The sequence below is a fragment of the Trichosurus vulpecula genome, chromosome 4 (genome assembly GCF_011100635.1).
Source record: "Trichosurus vulpecula isolate mTriVul1 chromosome 4, mTriVul1.pri, whole genome shotgun sequence".
Taxonomy (NCBI): domain Eukaryota; kingdom Metazoa; phylum Chordata; class Mammalia; order Diprotodontia; family Phalangeridae; genus Trichosurus; species Trichosurus vulpecula.
The window spans coordinates 121,650,359-121,677,337 of record NC_050576.1 but is presented as its reverse complement, the minus strand read 5'-3'; the positions used below and the strand labels follow the sequence as shown (position 1 = coordinate 121,677,337).

General features: G+C 36.4%; 2 protein-coding genes across 4 annotated transcripts in view; one reads left to right on the top strand and one right to left on the bottom strand.

Annotated features, from left to right (window-relative positions):
* SPATA17 (spermatogenesis associated 17) overlaps positions 1–7,665 on the bottom strand; it is a 278,409-nt gene extending 270,744 nt beyond the window's left edge. The window contains exon 1 of the mRNA XM_036754828.1: positions 7,598–7,665. Within this exon, the coding sequence (XP_036610723.1) occupies positions 7,598–7,665 (68 nt within the window). The remainder of the gene's footprint in view (positions 1–7,597) is intronic.
* Positions 7,666–7,972: 307 nt separating this feature from the next.
* The window catches only part of GPATCH2 (G-patch domain containing 2), a 263,126-nt gene continuing 244,119 nt past the window's right edge, over positions 7,973–26,979 (top strand). For 2 of the 3 annotated variants that reach the window (XM_036754825.1, XM_036754827.1), the window contains exons 1-2: positions 7,973–8,158; positions 24,666–25,379. In XM_036754825.1, coding sequence (XP_036610720.1) covers positions 8,103–8,158; positions 24,666–25,379 — 770 coding nt within the window. In that variant the 5' untranslated portion in view covers positions 7,973–8,102. Of the gene's footprint in view, positions 8,159–20,324; positions 20,342–24,665; positions 25,380–26,979 lie in introns of those variants that run through there. The other variant, XM_036754826.1, reaches the window with a different exon arrangement.

Genomic DNA, 26,979 nt, shown 5'->3' with positions numbered 1-26,979 from the left:
ATTCCCCTTGAGCTCTTTCTCTCACAAAGGCCAGACTTCCTGTCAACCTCTCAATACCTTTTCATTCTAAAACCAGATTCATTGTATGTATTTCAAGTGCAAATAATAAAAAAATGTAAATTTAAAATGTATAGAATCACAGAATCTAAGTTTGAAAAAATCTTAGAGGTCTTCTGACTGAAGCCATACCTGAATTCCCTCTAGTACAGACCTAATAAGCAGTTTAATGAGGAGGACCTACTGTTATATATCCTCATATAACCACTGCCACTTTTGGATAGCTCTAACCTTTTTCCTTATATTAAATCTAAAGCAAAATATCTGCATCCTTCATATATTGCTCTTATTTCTTCCCTCTTGGGCCAATGAGACAAGTCTAATCCCTTTCCCACTTGATAGCTCTTCAAATGAATTTGATAAGGTTCTTCTTCTCTTGGCAACATATCTCCAAGCCTTCCATAACATAATCTCCAGGCCCTGCTCCATCTTGGCTGCCTTATACTAGATGCACTCCCACCTGCCAATTTCCTTTTAAAAATGTAGTGCCCATGATCTAGGGGTAGAATCTCTATGAATAAGGAGCCCCGTATCTCCATTGGACAGGCAATGCCAAGAACTGCAGGGAAAACAGTGCCCCTCAGGCCATAAGCCCTGTTTTCAGCTCAGCTCCCACTGCTTTGATTAGATAACATGGACAGTGCCTCTGTAGGTGCTGTGACCATTGGCTCCTCAGCAGTCATAGTTACTGAGATACAGAAAAGAAAGTTCTTGATAACCAAAGTCTTTGGCACTGTCAGAGGTTTATTATCAGGTACAGAAATGTCCCTCTGCCCCAGTGGATACTTTTAAAAATTATATACTATTATCTGATTTTCTGCTGTACCATAAGGTCTTTTGGGCCTTTCAATCTAACTTGCAATTTAACTCTCCTATTTGTATTGTCTTCCATCAGAATGTGAGATTAAGAGCAGGATCCTTCTTACTTTTTTATTTGTATTCCCAAAATACCTAGCAAGTGTTTAATAAATACTTTTTCACTGAACACAGTACTTCAGAGTGGGTCTGAAGGACACTGCTTCTTTAAATGCATTAGCTTTGGGGATTGCCATGTCATACTCATATTGTTGACTGTATTGACCTTTATAGTTGGCTAAAACTCCCAGCTCTTTTTCACACAACTATCTGTCTAGCTATGCCTTTCCCATATTCTGACAATGATTGTTTTTTTTAGCCCAAGTATAGGACCTCTTATTTATTTCCATTAAATTCCATCTTACTGGATTTAGCTTATCTTTCTAGCTTGCTGAGATCTTTTTTTTTTGTATTATAAACGTTATCCAATGTGTTCAATAACTCTCCTGACTTTGTGTTTCTTCAAAGCTGATAAGCATGCCATCTATTACTTTATCCAGCTCTGATTAAAATGCTAAACTACACAAAGGCAAGCACAACTTCCAACAATACTCTGCTGCTCCCTCCATAGCTGACCTTTCACTCTTGATATCCCTTTTGGTCCAGACATTCAACTGGTTCTACATCACTGAAATGCACTCTTGCCAAGCCCCAGTTTTTTATCTTTTCCATAAGAATAGCATGAAAGACTGCCAAATGATTTGCTAAAGTAAAATATGCCTGCAACTTTCCCCCAATGCACAAATCTCTTATCAAATTGCATGTTTCAGAGTTGTGAAAAATAAGGCTTGATCAGTACTATATGATATTAGAACTGGAAGAGACATAAACATCAGAGAACTGCAGGACTTACAGCTGAAAGGGATCTTACAGATCAAGTAGAATTCCCAAATTGTAGAGATGCAGAAAACCAAGCCCACAGAATTGAAGTGACTTGTTCAAAGTCATAGAGAGAGTAAGTAGCAGAGCTAAGATACAAGGTCAAGTTTTCTCACTTCAAATCATCTAGTATATTTAAAGATGAGAATACTGAGACCCAGAGAGTTGAGTGACTTGTAAAGTGTATTGTGGAAGAGTTTTGACTTGATTTAGAAGAATCTAGGGAGCTACTAGAGACTTTCGACCAAAGGAACAAAATGATAAAGGCAGTTTTAACGGAAAATTCACCTAATAATAATATACAGAATAGATCTGAAGGGGAAAATGTAGTGTTGGGCTTTCAGAGACAAGAATGTTGAAGTAACCCATAATAATAATAATAATTATGAATAAAACCCACCAGCATTTATGCCTAGTATGTTCTGTGGACTACTGTGGGTACTGTGGTCACAAATACAAAAGTGAGGTAGTTCCTGACTTCAATCAGCTGACATTCTAATGGGGGCAATACAAAAAATTCAGGCATACGTCAATACGAGATATTTGTAAATACACATATATATGCATATATATGTATATACATATACATATATTTCAAAACATCTCTATTTGTGACACTATTTTTATCCTGATTGATAGCATGATAATTTTCCAAAATTATCATGCTATCAATCAGACTAAATATGGTGTCACAGAGATAAGTTTTGAAAACAGCAATAGGATCTATTTACTACTCCAAACCATCTGCACCTATGACCAGAAAGAAAAAATAGTCAACAACTCCTCAATAAAGCAAAAAACAAACAAAAAACCTCCAGTAACTATTAAAGCAGGAACAAAAAACTAAATAAAGCCTATGTTCCATGTTCTAGAGAGTTAAATAGAAGCAGTTGAGATTCCGATTCTTAATTACACAAAATGTGTGTACAACTGAGGCTTATGCAGTCTTTATAAGTAGTGCTTTAAGAATTTGCATGTGTAACCATAAATTTCTTGTTGCTATCATAATTATAATTGTTTTTACACAATGTATTGCATAATTACCAAAGTATACTTCGCAAAAATATTCTTGAATCTGCTTTACCAGATAGTTGAAAAAAATCTAAGATCACATCAGTGTATGTGCTCCCTCAAAGCCTCTTGATGGAGATGATGATGATTATGGTGAGGATGATGACTAACATTTATATTGTATTTTAAGGTTCGCAAAGCACCTTAAAGATATTATCTCACTTGATCCCCACAGAAATCCTGTGATGTAGGTGGTATTATTTTTCCATTTTAGAGTTGAGGAAACTGAGACTGTTAGGATAAATGGCTTTCCTGGTGTCATGGAGTTAGTAAATGCCTGATAAAGGTTTTGAATTCAGGCCTTCTTGATCCTAAGTCTAGCACTTTATCCCAAATTGCCAAGAGAAAAAACTAAAGATCTAGGGGTATCCCTTCTGTGGTGAAAGAAGGAAATAGTAAAGGCATTAATATTTATCATGTTGGTAGAAAACAGATAAGCATAAGAAATTCATATATTTTTAGAGATTTAAGCAAAGGGAATTCTAAGAAAATGCAGATCTTAGTTATGAAAAAAACTAATAGAATCCTAGGATTTAGTGCTCAAAAGGGCCTTAGAGACTATCTAGTACACGCCTTATTGAGGAAATAGAGACCCAGAGAGGTTATAACATGTGCAGTCACAGTAAGTGGGAGAATCAATATTTGAATCAATGTTCTTCTAATTCTAAATCAGAGAGGAAATCATGGACCTGACCAAAGTTTTTAAATAAATAGTCATTTGCTGATCTAGAATATCAAAGGAAATAATACAAAAAGTCAGGAATGAATGGGAAGAGTATTTCAGATCTCAATCCATATTATGAAGATACTATTATCACAGAGGTAATCATCAAAACCATTTGGTATTAATTAAAAATTTAAAAGTAGATTAATTGTACACACTAAACAAGGAAGAATTAGAAATATTTAAACTCAATGGCCTAGTGTTTCATAAACCCAAGAACATAAATTACTCAACCTAGGAAAAAACTCCATGTTTGAAAGAAAGTGCTGCAAATGCTAGAGAGAGGTCTAGAAGAAATTAAGTTTAGACCAACATTTTATACCATATTTCACAATAAATTCAAAAAGGATACATGACCTGAATATTTAAAACCATATATCACCAAACTTAGAAGGAAAGCATATATCTTTCATTGATATGGGCAGGTGAATTCTTAACCAAACAAGGGACACAGGCAATTAAAAAGAATAAAAAAGAGCATTTACTTTATGTTTAATTGAAAAGCTTTCACATGAACAACATTAATGCATTTAGGATAAGAAAATATAAAGTCCAATGGGAAAATATTTTTGCATCAAATTTATCAAATAAGGGTTTGATGTCTAATGTACAGAGATAACTAGCATATGTAACACATTATAATAATAGCTAGCATTTATATAGTGCTTACTATGTGCCAGGCACTGGGCTAAGCACTTTACAAATATTATATCATTTGATCCTCACAGCAATCCAGGGTGATGTTACTATTTCCATTTTACAGATGAGGAAACTGAGGCATACAGAGTTGAAGAGATTTGCCCAAGGTCAAAGAGCTAGTAAGTGTCTAAGGGAGATTTAGCTCAAATCTTCCTGACTCCAGCCTAACATTCTATCCACTGTGCCACCTAGCTTCTATTATGAGTATTATTATTATGATAAACCCCTTGAATGATATATAACATAGATGACATTATGCAAAATCATAAACCATTACCCAATAGATAAGTGTTCAAAGGTTATGAAGAATTCCAACCTAATAACAATTAAATAAAAAATGCTCCAAATCATTAATAATAAGCAAAATTAGAATCAAAACAAGCCCACAGTTTCTCCTCAAGATCAGCAAATTGACAAAGATGACAAAAGAAGTCAATGTGGGAGAGGCTATGGAAAGATAAGCACACTAATGCATTTTGTTGTTGCTGGAACTGTGAATAGGACCAGCCATTTGGGAATATATTTAGGAATTATGCTTAGAAAAGGACTATACCCTTTGACCCAGAGATTCTATTGTTAAGCACATAACCCAAGAAAGTCAGTGACAAAAAAGAAAGGCCCTATGGACATTAAAATAAACATAAAAGAACTTTTTATGTTAACAATGAATCCTCAGCAGCCATTGGGGGGAGAGAATATTATCCAGTGTAAGTCAAAGGAAGAAGAAACAAGTAGTGCGTGGTAACTCCCTGCTATGACTGTTCTTGGATTTGCAAATACAAAGAGGTATGCTCTTTTCCCAAGGATATGACAAAGAACTTGCAAGATGTATGAAACTGGATGACTACAAGTCATTTTTGGTGATAAATAAGGGCACAGAATATGTGTACAGAAGGAATCTAGAAAGCATTGCCAAAAAATTATAAATTATTGGGTAAAAAATTAAAGATATTAGAGTGTAACAAGTACTATATCTATTAATGCTTCTAACGAAGGCAAGGGCTTTAGAAAAAAAAGACAAGTCTGGAAATTAAACAGCTGGCTAAGAAGATGGTGTTTGGGACAGGTATTCAGGTTTGTGACCCAAGTTTAGAATATAGAAATGACAGTCTCCAGATCAGGGATGAAGTATACCTAACAAGGATTGGTATGAATGTATTGGCTGAAGTCTTGTAAATCTAATCAAAATGCTTGCTTAAAATGAAAAGGTAAGGGGAGGCAGGAAACAACCAGTTTTTATCTACTAAGATAGAGAAAGCTACAATATAGCAAGAAGAATGGCAGGGGAGATATCCATAATTATAGGAGACAACAATTTAAGAAAAGTATCCAATAGTAAAGCCCTTGGCCTCAAATGCAGATACACAGAGTTATGAATAACAAGCAAAACAAATCAAAGATTCTAATGCAAAGACAAATTTGACATCACAGGTGACACTGGAATTAAAATTACGTGTCATCTAAAGACCAACAAAGATGATGGGCCTATGTATGCTGCAGCACATGACCAATCATGAATTGCATTGGAGAACCAGATATCATCATAGAGAGATGTATGCCTGGAAAAGAATGAGGGCTGGCTGTCTAGGAAAATAGGAATAACCAATGGACAGACTGAATGCTCAGTTGGTAAACATGTAAAGTCTTAAGATCTAAAGGAAAACATTAGCACTTTTGGTAGACCCCTTGAGAAAGAGAGTACAGATTAAACCAAGTGTTATACAGGATGAAAAAAAAAGGTGAATGAGTTACAATCTGTACTTTGAAAATATGGATCTGAAAGGGTATTACTTATTCAAAAAGAATGAGAAAGGCAAAAAGTTATAACTAAAATACCACTGTATATTAAGAAGATACATTGATATGATAAAATTCAGGAAACAATGGGAAGAAATGGGAAACATGGCAGAAAGCATATGAATGAAGAGTCTGGTCAGCAAAAGAGAAAAGGAATGAAGAATAGCAGAAAGCAATGGACTTAGAATCAAAAGATCTGGGAATACAGGATTTAGACCTGGAAGGGGCTTTAAGAGCATATCTAGTCCAACACTCATTTTACAGATGAGGAAACTGATGCCAATAAGGTTCAGTGACTTGAACAAAGTCATATGGGTACTAAGTAGCAGATCAAGGATTTGAACTTAAGTCCTTTGATTCCAAACCCAATGACCTTCCTAGTGGATTTGAGTCCTGGCTCCAAATTTTAATACCTCTGCAATCATGGGCAAATGATTTAACTTTTTCTGGGTCTCAGTTTTCTCATTTTAAAAATGGGGATAATATTATACTATTTACCTTACAGGACTGAGAGTCAAATACAATATAAATACAAAGTTCTGTACATATATTGAAGTTCTCCTAATCTACAACATTGGGCCTAGTTGCTTGTCATAAGTGGTAAATTATTAAACTTACTGAAATTTATAATACTTCTATTTCTGGCTCTTAGCTCCCATCATTGATTTTGTGTTTTTAAAACTCATTTAAACTAGGTACAGTACTGTAAGTAAGCATCTATATGACATAATCTGAGGAGTTCATTAAGAGCCTACCAAACCCCAAATATCTCCCCCGGCTTAAAAGGGGTTCATACATTTTTTTTTGATATCTGGCCTAAAATTGATTTAATTAAAATCAGTTCTTTTGGTTAGACAACAAAGGTGGAGCATTTGCCTCCTCCCCCTAACAATTACAATGTATATTAACTGAGGAGTTGGAGATCTTGGGGGAGGAGGTAGTGTCCTTCTATAGACCTCTCAGAAGAACATGTCTACTGATAGCCTTGGCTTTGCTGGTCTCACTTTGAAAAGCACAGAAGGATTGCCGCGAATTCCCATTATCCTTGGTCCCTGGGAACGGACTAAGAAATAGATCAGAAGGTTCCATTCAGGATGCCTCCACTGGTAATAGGCTAGTCCCGAAGGACTGAGGAACTGAGATCCAGGAAGGGCAAAATCCAGGCTACAGCGGTGTCAGAAATGGGTAGCTGGAGCTTGTAGGAAGATTTCAAGAAAATGGGGGCGCTGATGAGGCAGAAAACAAACCACTATTTTTCTTGGGAAGGCCCTCATTTAAAGGGGGCACATGTGGTTCAGGGTCTTGCAGACCCCAGCCTCTTCACTTAAACCTCGTCCTTAAAGTTATAAAGGTTCCACGAGCTCCAGAAGACAGGAGGTGGGGGGCCCAGGGGAAGGAGAGAGAGAAAAGGGAAGGGAATTCGATCATAGTTACTATAGATTTATGGCACTGGTGGCAAGAGGCTCCGATATCTGGCTGGAGACCTGCTGGCTAAGTTTCTCGTCCGTGCCTTACCTGTTCCTATAGTAGTACTGGCTTTCAATGAACGGGAGTCGATTTTGCAGAGTGACTAGAGTGGCCATGGCCTTCCCCGCCCCCTTGGAGCACAACTGATGTTACTCTGTCCCCATGGCAACCGGGTCATACCATAGCCTTCCTTCAAGAAGGGCGAGCTCCCTCTCCCATCTTCCTCTTTGTCTCAGTCTTCATACCACAAAGAAAACGGCCTAAGGGCTCGAAGCATGGGCCTGATTTAATCCTTCGGTCTGTCGGGCTTTACAACTTCAGAGGAACATTTTTAGGGGCTTTTGATCCCCGCGAGGGTCCGTGGGGGAGGATGCTACTTAGTCTCGTCCGGCTTCCGTTTTCCGCTAGCCTGCCGCTTCCGGAGTCCCCTCTCAAAATGCTACGCCGCGGACGGAGAGCGTCTTCAGGTACCGGTACCGGAGCCGGAGCCCAAGCCGGAGCTGGAGCCTCCTCTTGGGCCTGAGTCTCGGGGCCCGGCTCCCGGGTGTCGTTAATGTTCGGGGCGGTCAGGAGCCAACCGATCGGAGCTCGAGCCACGGCGAACCGCTGGTGAGGCTGGCGGGCCCAGGGACAGGGGAGAGGCAGAGACAGGACTGGAGGGACGGACGGTGACCCGAGGCCACGGAGGGAAGGAAGGGAAGGGAGCGTCCAGGTGGGAGTGACGGGGCTCTGGAGGTGATGCCCGGTGAGGAGGAGTGGAAGGAGGAGGATGGACTGCCCGAAGACATTGGCCTTTGGCTTCCCCTTCCCCTCCCGAGGTGGAAGGAAGTTTGAGGAAGATGAGACCGTACTTGGAGGAGGGCACAGGGACGAGCAGGACGCTCTTGACTCACCAAGGGATACTTGTTGATTGCTTGAGTTACACGTTTGAGGGATTTGAGGACGAATCTTGGAGCGGTTCATCTCTCTGCAGTTGACAAGAGTGGGGACTTGTGTTTTTGGATCCCCCACCTCTACACCCAGTCAAATAACACTTAAGTGCAAGTGTAGAGCTGGTAGTTTTCTGAGACAGTCAGCAAGCATTCATTAAGCATTTACTATATGCTAGGCACTGTACTAAGCTTTGTGGGAGAAGGGAGCACCCAAGAAAAGTAAAAAACAAACAAGCGGTCCCTGCCTTCTAGAAGATCCCATGCTAATAGAGACAACATGTAGATAACTCCGTGCACATAGTCAATTAATGAACATTTTGTTAAGCGCCTGTTATGTGTCAAGCACTGTGCTAAGCGTTGGGGATACAAAAAGAGGCCCTCGAGCTTGTGGTCTAATGAGGGAGACAACATGTAAATAATTCTGTTCACACAACCAATCAATATTTATTAAATGCCATCTTTGTACTAGGCCCTGTGCTAACCGCTGGATATACCAAAAGCAAGGCAAAAGACCCTCCCTAACCTTGAGCTTGCATTCTAGTGGGGGAAACGTAAATAATTCCATCTACACAGTTAATGATCATAAACGTTTGTTAAACATACACCGTGTGCCAGTCACTATGCTAAGTGCTGGAGATACAAAAAGAGGCAAAAGACAGCCCCTGCCCTCTAGGAGCTTATAATCACCTACAGTACACTATCCGCTGTACCACCCAGCTGCCTGAAATTAAAAATGAAAACAGTCCCTTCTGTGAGTGAATTCACGTTCTAATTGGGAGAGACCACACAAACCGGGGCCCAAAGAAGTTATGCCTTGGCCAACTCCTTAGTGGCACAGCCATTAGAACGGTTCTTAGCTAGAACATATCTCTTTTCTCCCAGCCCAGTGCCCTTCCTACTACACACTGCCGCTACACTGTGTAATTTCAGAATTTAAGTTCCAGGATTTTAAAGTGAGCTCAGTCTTAGAAAAAGTAATACAGTGTAAATGACATTAGTTCATCTAGTCTTTCCTTCCAGGTAAGATCTACCACTTATCTACCTAGATGATCCTTAGGCAAAGCAATTCATTTCTTTGGTCTTCAGTTTTTTTCATCTCTAAAATGAAAGTTTGAGGGTAGATGACCAGATCTTAGCAACCACTCTAAATGATATTGTCCAAGGGTAGATGTAAGCTCTATTTTATAGATATGGAGACAAACTCCTAAGGAGACTTGCACAAAGATTCACAGTGAGTTCAAATCATAGCTAGGAGTACACACCAGATCTAATTCTTCCCATTCTGAACTCCAGGTGTCAGAACTCCTTTACTCAAGTTTCTTTGTACTAAGAAATCAAACATCCAGTTCGTAATTGCTAAGATAATATAAAGTAGATTTAAAGCTAGAAAGGACATTAGAAGTCATTTGGTCCATTCTTCTTCATTGTACCTATAAGTGACTTGAAACCCAGAGAAGTTAAATGACTTGCTCGCTGAAAGTCACATAATGTCAGAGCCAAGATTTGAACCTAGGACCTCTGACTTGAAAGCCAGCTACCATTGTGTGGTGGTTAGTAAACAAATGTGACCTTTGCATTCATAGAATTTGAGAGCTAGAACTAAACTTGCAGGTCATCTAGTTTAACTGCTTCATCAAAGTTAATAGAATTGAAAAGCATTTATTAAGTATTTACTGTGTGCCATGAGTGCTGGATATAAAATAAAAATAGTAGGTAGTATTTATGTGTTGCTTTTAAGGCATTTTAAATGCTTTACATTATTACCCTTATAACAACCCTGGGAGGTAGGTGCTATCTTTATTCCCATTTTACAGATGAGGAAATTGAGCCTGAGGAAAGTTTCCCAGGGCCCAGCTAGTATCTCAGGCTGGACTGTCTTGGTTTTAATACTCCTTTAGAATCAGGTATTTCTAACTTAAGTCCCACTCTAGCCACTGTACCACCTAGCCACCTAAAATAATCAAAACAGTCCCTGCTCTTAAAGAATTCACATTCTAATTAGGGGAGACTACACACAAAGTGAGGCTCAACGAAATTGTGCCTTGGCCTATTCCTTAGTGGCACAGCCGCTGGACCTATATTCATAACTAGAACATGTCTTTTCTCCCATCCTACACATTTTTTGCTGCCTCACTCTATAATTTCATAATTTGAGTTCCAGCATCTTAAAGTGAGTTCAGTCTTAGAAAAGTATTCCTTTGTGTTTGGAGAGGTAGCATGATGTTATAGAGTAAAAAACTAGCCGGGAGACCTGGGTTCTGGCCCCCATTCTGCTGCTTGACTCGTGTGACTTTGGGCACATTACTTAACATAGTTTCCCTACCTGTAAAATGGTTGCCATACCTGATTTCTAAAGTTTTGTTTTTAGCCCAAAAGTTCTGTGACTATATGTTTTGTTTATAGTTAGCCAGCTGCTCTTAGGTAATAAAAGATTATTGACTTAGCTGAATTGATTTCTGATCTTTCCAGCCCAAGGAGGGTTAACTCAGGAGATGTTAGCTAGTTTTGCTCTCATCATGCTCAGCCACTAAGCTAGTTTAGGTTGGCTGACTCGAAAATCTGTTTTTATGTCAGTTTCAAAGTCTTGAGATTAAAAATTCATTAAAAAAAGAAAACACAACCTACAAGTTTTCCTTTATCAACGTAGAAAAGACGTTTCATTTGGTGTATGTATTTGTACAGTCTTGAAACCAATTTAGAGTTATAGAGTCCTTTTGTTTATTGTTTCTTCTCTCCTTTAGTGAGGTGGAACCTGGATTATATGTCCGTTTCTGTTGTTGCAAAGCACATACTATGATAGTATTGTTACAGTATATTTTTGTAGCTCTCTTCACTTAAATCGTAATTACTACCAAATGCTAGGTACTCAGACATTGTTGATAAATCCCTAGTGTCTCCTCTCCAAATTCCTTTGACAAGAAGACAGCTCATATCCCATTTTAGGGACAGGTAAACTGATTTACAGAGAGGGTCTGATAGACTCCAAGTAATAGAGTTTTCTAGTTCTTTCATCCAGTATGATTCTATGACTTATCTTGTAGGATATGTGTGTGGTCTAAATTTTGATCTAAAAATATATTGTCCATTAAAAAAATTAGGCACTATAGATGATTCTGCTTTTTAAAAGAATGACCCCACCAAGTGTCCATTATTGTAAAAACCACAGTGAAAGTAAGATTTAGAATTCACTTTAATTTCTTAGTACTGTTTCCCTTAAGAAAGTTTTAAGATGCTAGTTTCTCGTTTGAGGGTTTGAAAAGATGTAATTTCCTTTTAATTTGGGGGAAATATCAAACCTACAAATTTATTAATATAAGGAGAGGAAACTACTAGTGTAGATATCAGCACCTGCCCTTGGTATCATATAGTCTTTTTGAATTGTATGAGGTGTTGAAAGGTTAAGTGACTTACTCAAAGTTGTGCAACCAGATTAAATTTTTAAATGTTTCTGTGCTGTAATATCCAAGTTTGGAATATAGTTTAACTTTTTAATTTTGATTTTCACATCTAGTCATTTTTAAAATAAAGTTGTTGGGTTGGGTGAGGGATTTTTTTTTTTGTCTTTTTGTTTTGTTTTGTTACAGAAATGCACCTTATTGTGAAAAGTTTTTGTAACTTTTGGGAGGTCTTAGGCTATATTTTATTAATATTACTATCAGACTAGTACAAGTTGAGCTTTATTATTTACATTTCAAACTATAAGGAAACTCAGACATGGTGCAGTTAACTTATTTGACCAGTCTGATAAGAACTTTTGCTCCTCCAAACTGACTCTCCTTGTTGACTTCTGTAGTTTTTGTCACGGGCATCATTTTCCAAATTTTTGATTCTCAGTGTGGCCTTTGATTTCCTCCTTATCCCTTAGTCTTCCTACCCAATCATGGCCTTTCAGTAGTAGTAATCTTAAATCGTTATGCATGTTAATAATGATGGTGATGATGATGATGATGATGATGATGAGTGATAATGATAGCAGCTGCTGTTTATGTGGTACTTTAAAAATTTCAGTGTTTTACATATTTTATTTTATCTTATCCTTGCAATTTAACATACCTCTGAAGTAAATATTATAGGTATTGTGATTCCCTTTATTAATTATAAATAAACTAAGATTCAGAGAAAAGAAGTAACTTCCCCACAGTCACATAGGCACCAAAAATTACAAGCAGAATTTGAACTTAGCTCTTTGCTAACTACAGGATGAGCCAGGTAGTGGTTAGACTACTGAACTTGGAATCAAAAAAGCCTGGGCTTGATCCTCTGCTTTGTGACTATGAGCAAGGTATTGAAATTCTCTAATCCTATGGCAACTCTCTTAAGACTTTAAGTCATAGACCAATTACTTTCTGTGTGCTGTAGTAGTGGTAGTTCCCAAGTTCCCACATCAAGGAAATTGCAGTCTTCAGTGTATTGACAGGATATCAAAATTCCCTTCACTTGCCAAGAAGCTACTTCTTCTGGACCTCCTTAATTATAATTGTGATGCTTCAGATTACTGGGATAGCTTTTTAAAAGATCACTTCTCTCAAGTCATCATTTTCCTAAAATGTTAATTTCATCATGTCCCGTCACTGCTAAGAATTAAAACAAACTAATTGACTTACCACTCTGCTATAGGACAAAGTTTACAATCCTTAATTGTGCTTTTAAGTCTTTCCACAGGTTAGGAAACAAGCTATGTTTTCCACCTTATCTTTCATTATATCTCAACATGAATCCTTAGGGCTACACAGAGGCCAACATCTTATTCACTGTACCCTAAATATACCTTGCTCTTTCATTCTTGATTCCACACTTTGTCACTTTTGTTCCCCTTGCCTGGAATGCCTTCCTATGCCCTCTGCCCAATCAATTTGTTTTTCTAATTTTCTTTTTGTGTATGTCTTGTCAATAGAATTCTATCTCCTATAAAGGAACTACTTGTATCAAGGATACTTTATATCTTTGAGAATGCCTAATGGTACTGTTCACATAATAGGCACTCGGTAAATTTTGTTAACTGTGTACTAGGGTGGGATACAGTATTCTTTTAATAACATTTTACTTTAGTAGCAAAATTGGAATTAAAAAACATATTTGTTATTTATTTAGTCAGTACTCTAGACATTTCTAGAGTTAATTAATACAATATGCAGACTGGCTTAGGCTAAAGAAAGAAATCTCAATATACCTACTACCAGAATCCTAGTAAACTTTGAATAACTTAATTTCTTTTAGTTGAATTTAATTTGCAGGAGCTGGGAAGATCTGAGTTCAGATTAGTTGTTGGACATTAGCGGTATGACCCTGGACAAGTTACAACTTTTGCCTCAGTTCTCTCAACTGTAAAATGGGGATAAGAATACCACCCACCCCCCATGGTTTTTGTGAGGTTCAAATAAAATATTTGTGAAGTAGTTAACGCAATGCCTGGCACACAGAGTAGGTGCTTAATAATGCTTTTCCCCCTTTCCTTCCTTTTTTAAATTTCCTTTTTCCCTTCCTTCTTTTTCTCTTTATTTTAAACATTGTCACTGTACCCTAAACAGACCTTCCTTCCATCTTTCTTTCTTTCTTTCCTTCCTTCCTCCCTCTGGTTGCATCCCTAACCTATATCGCTCTTCATTTTCCTGGATAAAAATTGTCACTCATATTTCAAGTTAGGTACACTCCATCCTTGGCCAGGACCCCGTCGTTGCTGTCTTTTAAACTAGGATACAAAAATCCAAATCCTGTTATCAGCTATTTTTAAAAAATAACATTTTATTGATTTTCTTTGTCTCCCCAATTTTCCATTCTCCCCAGCCTTTCGCTATTTCCCTACTTGTAGTCTTAAGTCTTCTCAGAGGGTAACGTCTTATTCGTTGTACCCTGAACATACCTTGGTTATTTGTAATTCAGAGCTTTTGCCCATTTTGATCTCTTTGTCCGGAAAGCCAAAGTAAAGCCTAGGTCTAACCATGTTATCTGTCTACCAAGCAAACTCCAGTGGCTCCCTAGTATCAATTATAAACTCTTCACAGTTTGACTCTTTCCTGTCTTTCTATTCTTATACACACGGCTCCCCAAGACAAACTTTGTGGTACAGCCATATTTCGTTGCTTGCTATTCCTCCTTCACAATATCTCATGTCTCTGTGCCTTTGCATTCTCCTGTCCCCCATGGCTGGGAAAGTCTCCTTTCTCACCTCCATCTCTCAGAACCCCCAGCTTTCTTTAAGACTTAATTTGAGTTACTTCCTGCAGGAAGCCTTTGGTCTCTACCAGCTGTTAATGCCTTTCTTTCTAAGGCTCTACCTTCATTCTCTTCTGTATTAACATGTTGTTTGTTGGTGGTGGTCGTGGTTGTTGATGTTGAGTTGTTTCAGGCCTGTCCAACTCTTCATGATACCATTTGTGGTTTTCTTGGCAAAGACACTGGAGTGGTTTGCCATTTCCTTTTAATTTTACAGATGCGGAACTGAGGTAAAGAGGGTTAAGTGACTTACCCAGGGTCACACAGCTAATAAGTTTTTAAGACTAGATTTGTATTTAGAAAGATGAGTCTTCCTGACTTCAGGCCAGGTGCTCTATTCGCTGTGATAACCCAGCTGTCCTATATTAACATGTGTGTGTATGTGTATGTGTACATATACCTGTGTGTATGTGTACATATACATATGTATGTATATGTAATATAACTTTATGTGTGTTTTTATGTACTTCCCTCCCTCCACCTTAGAATGTAAATTCCTTAAGAGAGGGATTTAAAAAAAAATTGTATTCCCTGATGCACAGTTATCTGGCATATGGTAAATGCTGAATAAATGTTTATTGACTGATACTCAGATCACTTCTTCAACCCAGTTAGTTTGGGCCAGGATTAGTTAGACACTGTCTTCTTAATTATTCACTTCCCAAATCTGACTTTCTTTCATGAGCTTCATCTTTGATAAGCAGCACTGACTTTAAAAAAAAAAAACAACTATTTCCCTGTGGTCTTCATGTTTGTTTGTTTGTTTTTTTACCTAGCACTTTGTGCTGCTTAGAGTTACTTTCTAATCTTTTGCCACTACCATTTGTTTTCTTGTGAATCTCACAGGGGTAGAGAACCTGCAGCTCTGAGGCTACACATGGCCTTCTAGGTCCTTGGGTGCAGCCTCTTGACTGAGTCCAAGTTTTATAGAACAGATCCTTTTATTAAGGGGATTTGTACTGTGAAATTTGAATTCAGTCAAAGGGCTGCACTTGAGGACGTAGAGGGCCACATGTGGCCTCGGGGCCACAGATTCCCCACCTCTGCTAGGAGAAGGTTTGAAAAATCTTGGAGGAGATTCTCCAGCAAGTCCAGGATGCCCTAGAAATACAGCTAACCCTTCTATTATTAATTTCATAGCAATCAGATAGGTTATCTGTCTGTTGAAGAAATGAACTGTTTATCTTTTCCTGCCTCTTTCCTTAACATTTGGTAGGCTTAGTATTAATGCTTGAATTTGAATTCATATGACTATTAGTAAGGCACTTTGATTTTTCCTGATCATGCTTTTTTTGTATTATTTTATATCCAATGGTGGTGGTGGTTGTCCCACTTAAACAACAACCAAATGAAATCAGATTTATTCAGTTATTAATATATGGAATAGGGAGAGATAAATTACACTGCATTTTACTTTGGGCTGAGCAATTCATTTGAATTTGAGGTTTATTGAACATAGTTGGTATTTTGCTCTTTCCACTATGCAGCTGGCTCTTCTGGCCATAACTTTCAGTTCTGTTCTATCAGGTGTCAGGGGGCATCCATTTAAAATGAGTTTGATCTTGATAGCATTTGTCATGCTGTTGGCACTTTTCCCATATGGGCACTTAGATAACAGTAATCACCAAAGGCCATCAAAAATACCTTGTCCATATTACAAGCTTTCTGAGATCAGAATTAATGGGTACCTAGAAATTGTTTGATAACTGACCAGAATTTATAAAGCTTTCAGGCCCAATGCTAAATAATTTACAAGCTGAAAGTGACTTAAGAAAAAAAAAAACAAAAAAATGAAGTTTTCATATCAGTTTAAATTGGATCTTTTTTTTTTTTTTAATTTATCCCATGGGCCTCAGGTCATGTAGTCAAATTGCTTCACTTTACAGTTGAGGAAACTGAGGTTCAGAGAGGTCAAATGATTTGCCCATTGCCACATAACTCATAAGTAGTAGATCAGGAAGGAAGGAAGAAAAGAAGAGAAAGTAAGTTCTGCTTTTCAAATCTCAATCATAAATGGCTTTGACTTTTCCAAATTTGTGACATTTCCAAAAGGAAATTAAAATATGATAATGAACCTTGTGATCCAATTGTGTCCTTGCTAACTTGAAGAGGGGATAACTTAGCTTTTCTTTGGTACTTATTGAGAAAGTTAGAGATACTGGTAGGATTTAATATTTCATAAACTTAGCACACCTTTTGCTCCCCAAGTAAGTAATTAGTTTTTGTGTTTTTCCTTTCTTCTCAAAACATAGTTTCTCTTTTCTGTTGTATTTGTATGTTAATTGGAGATGAGAAGAATAGAATTGCAATGTGATGACAATTTGTGATGGTGCTGCTTGCTATTTTAGGGAGAAAATGTTTTAAAATGTCAACTGAACTCTAAATTTTAAACTATCATACAAGGCTGTAGACATACTCAAATTTGTGGGTAATCCTTATGCTTTAGAGTGGAGGTTGGCAAATTATGGCTTGGGCTGTTTTTGTACAACTTGCAAGCTGAGTGGTTTTGTGTATTAAATTTTTTCTGTCTTTAAAAGTACAAAAACCATTCTTAGCTTGTGAGACTATACAGAAGTAGGGGACAGCTTGCACTGACTTAGTTTGCTGACCCCTAGAATAATTATAATGATCTCCATCTATATTGTAGCCCCATTTAAAAGGTAATTAGCACCTTTTGGATTGACTGTATAATAAATATACCCTGTGCTTAATTTTGTTCCATAAAGAATAGTGTTATAAAATTATAATATGTCTTTATGTTTACTTTTGAATTGATGCAAAGGACGAACTTCCCACTGAGATATGTTCACTAGATTTTTTTTTTCCCTCAATAATAATTCCTAGTGTTCTGATCAAATATCATTAGGTCGATTATGGTACTTCTGAAATAATTAGGTGGATTTTTTTTGAGTGTTCATATTTAGGATTTTCACAGATCAAACACTGGTATTTCTCTCACATGATCCCTTATATATTTGAATGAAAAAAATTTATTAGCAAGGAGCTTACCAGTACATTGGAGCCTGGGTTGTCTGCATAAATCTCTATGTAGTCTGGGTCATGATTTTTTTTTTTGGCCAGGGTTTGGGGGGTGGGGACTGGAGGGGGTCTAAATCTGTAATTTCTACAATTCCCAGGTTGTAAACTCTGTAAACTGATGCACATTGGTACTTTGTCTGTAGTTTATAGTTTTAAGGAGACATCTGAGGGCACTGAGAGAGCTGAGGGATTTGCCTATGGTTACATAGCACATATATGTCAGAGGAGTAGTTGAACTCAGGCCGTTCTGATTCCAAGGCTGGCCTTCCATTTGCCAATCTTTTCGCTCATAATTGTGGAACAATAGATTGTATAATTAATTCCATATTCATTGATTTAGTGAGCATTTAGGAGGTCACTATGTTCCAGCCTGTTTTAGACCCTGCATGTTTAAAGACAGAAGTGAAACAGCTAAGCAGAATGGAGGCAGATAAGTAAATACAGGTTATAGACTAACTTCTGGAGGATGAAGGGGTCAGGGGAAGGGACAAGCAGCTGGAGAAGGATCCACTAGCTTCCATGGGGGAGCATGGATCAATTGAAAGTAGTCTGGCTCTAGAGGCAGAAGATCTAGGTTCAAATGTGGCCTCTGCTACTTCCTATTCATATGACCTTGGGCAAGTCATTTAACTTTACTGGACCTTAATTTTCTCATTTGTAAAATGACTAGAATCAAAGATTGGAAATCAGGGCTGCCACCTATTTTTGTTTAGCTAGCCACCTAACAATGTTTTTAAAATTTTCAATACAATAAAACTTTAAAAATGTAAAAATTCTTCTTAGCCGGGAGCTGTCCATAAACAGGTAGCAACAGAGTTTGTTGACCTCAGGACTGTGGATCTGAAACTGAGGCCCCTTCCATTTTTCAATTTATGATCCTTTGCTTTTGTGCCATTTATATAAACAATTCATAGATGTAAGTATAGGGGATGACACTTGAGCTGAGACTTAAAAGAAGCTAAAAATTCTAAAAAGAGACTGAGGTGAGGGGAGAATGTATTCTAGTCTTAAGGGAGAGAGACACAAGAAGAGATGAAATGTCAGCTTTTTATAGGCAGCTGAATGGATAGAGTCAGGAATAGAGTCAGTGGCCTAGAGTCAGGAAGATGTAAGTTTAAATCTCACCTCAGATAGTTACTAGCTGTCTGACCTTGCACAAGTCACCTGCCTCAATTTCCTCACCTTTAAAATGGGTATAGTAATAGCACCTACCTCATAGGGTTGTTGTGAGATTCAAATGAAATAATATTTGTAAAGTACTTAGCACAATGCCATCATAGGTAATATGTAGTGATAACGATGATGAAGAAATAGCAAATAGGCAGTCTGATTTGACTAGAACATGAATTATGGAATCTTTCTTATTCAGTTAGTTCTTTTACTTATAATTATATTAGAAGAGAAATAAATTTCAAAAAAAAAGAGAGATTAATTCCCTTAGGAATTCTTTTTTCTTCTAATGATCCACTGAAATACTGTAGTCAAATTTTCTAAAAGTATGAACTCTGATGCTCCCTATGACTATCCTGTTTTGTGAAAATTATTTTAGGAAATTAGCACGTCCAAAAATATCTTTGAAAATGCTGAAAACTTAAAAATTTAGTACAAATCTCAATATGTCCACCATAGTTATATTTGTCATGGTACTAAATGTTAGACTAGCAGGACAGACATGTAAAAAATAGCATGAATAAATGTTAGACTAGCAGGACAGACATGTAAAAAATAGCTTTAATTATTGAAATATTCGAAAATTATATACAAAGCAATTCAAAATCAAACAGAATTAACAGGGCCAGTGGTGATGGTGAGTGTGCCTGTACACATTGGTTTTTAGTTTAAAAAAAAATCTTGTTTACCATAATAGTCTGTTTAGATACCACTGTAACCTTAATTTCTCTAGCAAGTAGGCTACCTGTCCTATTGTTAACATTTCCAGTGTTAATAAATAAATTACTTATTAATAAATTGGAAGACTTTTAACATATACTTTAGTTTAGGAAGGAATTATACTAATTAAACAATTTGAATTAAATATTGGAGGATTCAATTTGTCTAGTTTACCTTTACTTGCCTATCTGATAGCTTAAAAACTGTCTTAGTGGGTTTAATTTAACCTGCTATAATAATAGTTTAAGATCTTTCTTCAAATTTCTTTTCCCCTTTATTCCTTGGCCATGCATGTTAAAGAGTGTAAAACAGATAAAAGTCATTCCTTGAATGATACAAAAAAATACCTTCTTTTCAGAGAAGTTGGCTTTATTTTTGCTACACCTTGATTAAGGGTTAAATTAAAGAAAAAGTGAAGAAAGAAGAGATTCGTAGATTATTGAGCTAGGAGAGACCTCACACCTCATCTAGTCCAGGGATTCCTAACCTTTTTTGCATTTATGGGCCTTTTCTCAGAATGCTATTTTAAAAGCATAAAACAAAATGTTTAGGATTATGAAGGAAACCAATTATACTAAAATATAGTTATTAAAATTTTTTTAGAACAGGTTCATAGACATTAGGTTAAGAGCTCCTAACCTAACCTAATCAAATTCCCTCATTTTATAGATGAAGAATCCGATGCTCAGGTTGTGACTTGCCCAGGGTCACACAAGAGGTAAGTGGTAGAATATGGATTTGAACTAAATCCAGACCTCTTTCTTTAGATGCTGCTTTTCCCTCTGGGTAAATAACAGAGAAATGTTAACATATTAATAGGAATGGTTCCTAGGTAGGGTAAATGTCTTTATCTGTATAAAAACAAATTTTATAAAGTATCTAGTCAGTCAACAAGTGTTTATTAAATGTTTACTATGTATCAGGCATAGAGCTAACCATTTCAGATACAAAAGAAGGCAAAAAACTGTCTCATATCTGAGGGACCTAACATTCTACATGATTTATAAAAAAAACCTCTTTACATACAATATGTACACAGTTTAAATGGAATCTTAGAGGGAAGGCATTAGTAGTAGAGTTTGGTGGGACTAAGAAAGGCCTATAGAGGGTAGGATTTTAGTTTAATCTTTTCTCTGGAATTTTTTTTTACACTGAACTTACATATGAAAAGGGCATTTTCATACAGAGGAACACAGAATGAAAATTCTGTATGAAACTAAATCTCCAAAACAACTCACTTGTTTTTTAAAAAGTATATAACTTCTAAATGCTGCTTTCAAAATTGTCCTGATTGTGCTTCCTTTTGAACTTTCTTCTGTTCTCTTCTTTGCATTAAAAAGGTAACATTGATTCTCATTTTCTTTCTCCCCTTCCTCCTCCATCTTTTCCCCTTCTCTCTCTTCTCCTCCTTCCCCCCTTCTCTCCCTTCTCTTCCTTCCTCTACATCACTATTGCTAAATTGCTTTGTATTTCAAATTTCCTACTTATTTCTGATCTTTTGTTTTTCTCAGAAATACTTGACCACCCTCTAGTCTATTATTTATTCTTTTTTGTAAGTGCATCAGTTTGTCTTGGAATATTGCTCGTCATTTATAGTAAAAGCAACCAGATCTTATGTGATCTTGATTAAAGGACCTTAGTTCTTAACTACTTTTTTTTTTGTGAATGCTTGCAGTGTTTTTTCTGTGACATGAGAATTTGGGATTTTGGCTTTGACATTCTCAGAACTTTTCCAAGATTGCTTTTGAACTTCACTTGGAGAAGCAATAGTTGGTTCTTTTTATTTTTACTTTGCCCTCTGTTTCTAATGGATCTGGGCCATTTTTATTTATGATTTCTTGAAATATCATGTCTAGCTTTAAAAAAAAAAAAAGCTTTCAGGACTTAAGTCAATGAGTTTTAACTTGTTTCCCCTTTACCTATTTTCCAGCTTGTATATTTTTGATATGAGATAGCTTAAATCTTCTTCTAATTTTCCAATCTTTTTATTTTAATTTAGTGGAGTTGGTATTTGCCACAGAAAGGGCCACCTCTTCTTCCAAGTTTGGAGCAAGGAGGAAAGAGTTGGAATTGAACTTAAGGTGATTTGAAATATAGAGTTGAACAGAAGCAAGGACATTCCACAAACAGCCTCCTTTTTTTTTTTTTTTCGATAAACTATGTGGTGAGAGGGTGAAGGAGGGACTTGAGAAGGTTAGGCATCTGAGCTAAGGGCTCAGTTGTGATCATATTATACTAATCAAATGAAATAATAAATGCAAAATGCTTTACAAACATTAAAATGTGTCATATAAAAATTATGTATTATTATAGAATTTGCAATAGACCTAGTCAGCAAAGTTGTTTGATTGCTTCCATCAACAGAGTCAGCAGCATGAGTGTAGGAGTGGAACAGACTGGTTGATGATAGGAGTAGTCCAGGGTTGGGATTTGTCAAGGGATGAGTTGCTAGGACATAGGGGTAAGAGACTTAAGGTAATAGAATACAGTATAAAAATGGATTGTTTATGTAGAGTCATTATTTTGAAATGAGAAATGTAAGGCCAGATTGGGGTGATGGACTGGGAAAGCAGGAAGGGGTAGAATAACTGGAGTTTGTAATATTGGTGGAGACTAATTTTAAGATGCGATATAATGAGAGATGAAAGGATATGAGGTTATGGTCAGAGGAATATTGGAGACCTTTAACAAAGCACTTTCTTTGTGTACTGAGTATAATTAATAACATTATACTATACATCTGTACTCTACTGATATAAACATTACTTAGTAAGAATATTCTCCATATACTATCCAACACTCAATATAATGTAAATTTTCAAAATTAGCCTTGGTTACTATCTTTCAGAGACATTTACTTATAATTATTAAAAGTACCTGTGAAAAATAACTCTTGTCATTATATTCTGAAATACATAGATTTGAACTTAGAATGTTCATATTTTTAAGGTTTCCTTTTTTGTTAACTGTATCACAAAGTCATATTTGAGAAAATGTCTTTAGGATAAAATGTTGTTTCAGTATAATGGCCTCTTTCTGATGCTTCCACCTAACTGCCAAAGCAAATGAAATAAATGAGTTATTGATCTTGTGATGTTCTCTTATAATGACTTTATTTCTGTCAGGCCAATAGATGCCAATTTAACCTGAGAGATGTTGTTGAAGCAGCTTGACATTTACTGACTATAATATTACTTTACTGTTAGGAGGGATCCTCCTGAGTGTGGACATTCAAAAGAGTCCAGTTAGTTGGGAACCAAGACAGTGCATGATTTGAACAATAATAGTTCTTTCATAAATGAAATTTTTCACATGTATTTTAGATTTTTAATTTATTGGTGAAACTGAAAAAATAAGAAATTTACAATGTATTCAATAGATGAACAAAATTTGATTGGCATAGTAATGGATTGGGGCTTATGCTAGTATTTGGTCATTTAACTTACAACTGACCTGTTGTATAATGTGTCTCTCTTTTTCTCTTGGTTGAGGGGTACAGTATTACATTCATCTTTCACAGTTTGATTGGGGTCCTATAAAAGATTTCTGCTTTGAGCCTTTGGCTTTAATCCGTTTATCTTAATTACATTGTCAAGTTACTTTTCATATGATCTGATTTTAAAAGTAGCAGAACTCAATTGCTCCCAGGCAGTGTTAGTGATTTTGACTTTTCTTGTTTGAGGAGACCCCGAAATACCTTTTTTCATATTTCTGTGACATTTGACAAGTCACTTAACCTCCTTCTGCTTGAATATCCTGATTCTTAAAATGAGGAGGTTGGACTAGATATCCTAGTGTCCTATATGGTCTCTTCTTGTTCTTAGACTGATATCTTGGGACCTATAAAAATAGTTTAAACTAAGTTGAAACACTGGTAAATCTCCTGTTACCATTTGAAGCTGAGCATTTACTCAGTAAGAAAAGGTATCAGCAAATGAAAAGTAACTAATGCCCTTTCTAGACCTTATTTCTGTGGATGTAAGGATGGATGCTTAGGTCGTTAGCTTTTGAGGAGAATATATTGAGACACAACTGTATTTATTAATTTATATAGAGTGTTTCAATTTCTCTTTGTGCCTCTGTGACTTCAGCCTGAATTTATTACAAAGAAGAAATGTGGTTGATCTCTAGTAAACAAATTGAAGTAAAAACACTATGAATAATTACCATATTATATGTGTTAATAGTAAGAATTAGAAGCATACTTATTACCAGACAATAGCTAATGGGGGGAGGATCATTTATTTGGCTTTGCAGTGTGGCGAGAAACATAGTTGCCTACAATTCATATTGTCCTGACCCTTGAATGATGTAGCCTTACTGTCTCTGTAGTAATGTTTTAAAAAGAAAATCTCAACTTCGGTATGGAAGATTTCTGATTATAAAGCACAGTGAAAATATTGAGCAAATTTAGACCAATGAAAATATAGATTCAACTGAATATAATTTCTGTTTCTATGATTATGTCACTCATGTGATTATTTGCATAAGGAAAAAAGGTGATCAGTCCAACTGTTGTCTAGCTACTGTCATCCTCCATGGTAGCAAAAAACTATTGGTGTCATGAAATGTGTAGAGGAGTCTGTACTTTCCTTCTGACCTAGAAAGAAGTAGAGGTGAGCAGGGAGGCTGTCTCTGGTGTGGAAAGAAATTGGCTTCAGGTGACGTGTGGGAGAAAAGGCTAGGCAGGATAAGCACAATTTCTACTATTGTGTAGGTGGTTTAGTTGAGGAAAAATGCACAACATTGGAACTTTTACATTTGTGTCACTTTTAATCTATTTTAAATGGTTCTTTTATTGTTTAATAAGAGAGCCACTAAATCAGAAGAGAAAGGCACTTAAAATTGAATCATAGTAAATATGTAAATGTGCAAAATCTGTATTTCATACCCTGACATGGAAAACAAAATAACTTTACAGACATTTCTTTATAATGACTTAATGTTGTATTTAGTTCAGTTCAGAGAAAGAGTCTGATTGGCACATACAATTGAATTATTTAGGTTGATTATTTCCTATTTTTCTTCCTTAAAATTTGCAGGCATTTTAGTCAAACTATGGAGGAACTGGTTCACGATCTTGTTTCAGCCCTAGAGGAGAGTTCGGAACAAGCCAGAGGAGGATTTGCAGACCCCGGAGATCACTCTCGAAGTATGACTTGTCCACTGAAACGCCAGGCAAGGAAAAGGAGAGGGAGAAAACGGCGGTCCTATAATGCTCATCCTCCTTGGGAGACAGGCCACTGTTTAAGTGAAGGTTCAGACTCCAGTTTAGAGGAACCAAGCAAGGACTATAGAGAGAACCATAATAATAAGAAGAAAGATCACAGTGACTCTGATGACCACATGTTAGTAGCAAAGCGCAGACCATCATCCAACCTAAATAATGTTAGAGGTAAACGACCCTTATGGCATGAGTCAGATCTTGCTGTAGATAATTTAGGTAACAGAACTCTCCGTAGAAGAAGAAAGGTAAAGCGCATGGCAATAGATCCACCATCTGAAATCTCTAACCCACTGACACTGACTCAACAGCATGAAAATAGAGATCAAGAAATGGACAATGACTGTAGATCTTACCAACACCAGGAGTTCAGTAAAAACAAAGTAAAAAAAAGGAAATTAAAAATCGCTAGACAAGGACTGAAAATCCAAGATGATGGAGTGGTTTGGGAAAGTGAAGAATTGGTCCAAGTCAATAAGGATAAAATGGAGTATGAAGAACAAAAAGGCTCAGATGAGATCATGAGTGAAAGGTGATTTTATTTTTCAAATTCTCTTAAATATGAATTATTTGTCCTTCATGTTTTTCAGTTTCATTGAATATATGTGCATTTTACTGAAATAGTTTCAAAATATATCTTAAAATATGCTAAGATTTATATAACTTTAATTAGTAAGTGCATATTTCTCAATGTGATAAGCAGTTTAATTTGTTACAATCCTTTTATTAATTTTATCTGCAAAGTTTCTGTATAAAACAGTCCAGTTTCTGTATAAAACAGAATTTTCAGAGTCAGTTACCTAATCATTTATTTGCTTACTTTTTGACAACTTTTATGTTTTGATACTTAATGATCACAATTTATCAGAGCATTCTGATTTTCTAAAATCACAAATAGGTAGACCATCTCTGCTCACGTTGTGGAATGTACACAAAAAGTCTAGAAGTTTCCAGTAGTACTGATCATCTATAAGTTGTAAAGTCAAACTTACAGCATAGAATTTGCCATTAGAAAAGAAAGGGGGGAAAAGTGATCAGTTGGCAGTTGGTTTCAATGATCCATTCTAGACAACAGATTATAATTGCCATAATTATAATTGTTTCTAAACAGATTATAATTGGCACAATTATAATTGTTTCTAAACTCTATTTTTATAAAACAGAAGAGGTAAGTCATTCTTCCACTGCACAAAAATACTGGTTCCTTTAAGACCTGGAGAGGTTTGCCTATGTGCATACTGTTCAATATATGTGTGTGTTACAGTTGAATGTAGAGCCGTGGTCTTGCAGATTTAAAAAACAAACTGGGGTGGGGCAGTTATAGTTCGACTTACATCATTGTTTCCTAAGAAGCCTCTTTTATGACTTGGAAGCATGCAGATCAAGCACTGAGCATAATCTACTGATTCGCAGAAGCAAAACATACACATTCTTTTCAGCTTCTCTTTTGCTTTGCTATTTGATAACACAGGAAGGATATGCAGAGATATTCAGAGAAGCTTATTATGGTCTTTCTAGGATTTATTCTAATTGAAAACCTAGATTATTTATTTGTTTTCAGTCTAGATTTCATTAACATAGGGACTCTAGTGTGGAAACTCCCTCTTGGCATGCAGGTGGGCAGCTTATCTGCTGCTTGTGGAGATAGACACATTGAGGCTCATAAAAGGTGCATGACTTGGCTACTCAACTAGTATGTTTCAAAAGCAGGATTCATACCCAAATCTTTCAGTTCTGAAGCCAGCAACTTGATAGATGCTACCATAATGCCTCTTGTGTGTTCACCTTGTTCTTGAAAAGACTTGACACTGACTTATCAATTACTTGGATGAAAAGCAGAGTTATATTTCTAGAGTATTTTGTTATGTTACCTGGTCTCTTCTTAAGGAATGATAGCATTCTTGTACCAATTCACTTCAGTTTTTATTCAGTAAACATTCAGGTCTGTTGTGTGTAGAGTACTATAGTGAAGTCAATATTATCTTTTCAGTAGAATAATCATGATATTAATAATTCACTAACTGTAATGGTGAATAATAGTGCCTTTACAAAGCAGAGCAACTTTGTGAAGGAGGTATTATAAGTATTATCTTCATGTAGCAGATGAGAAAACTAAATCTTGGAGATAGGAA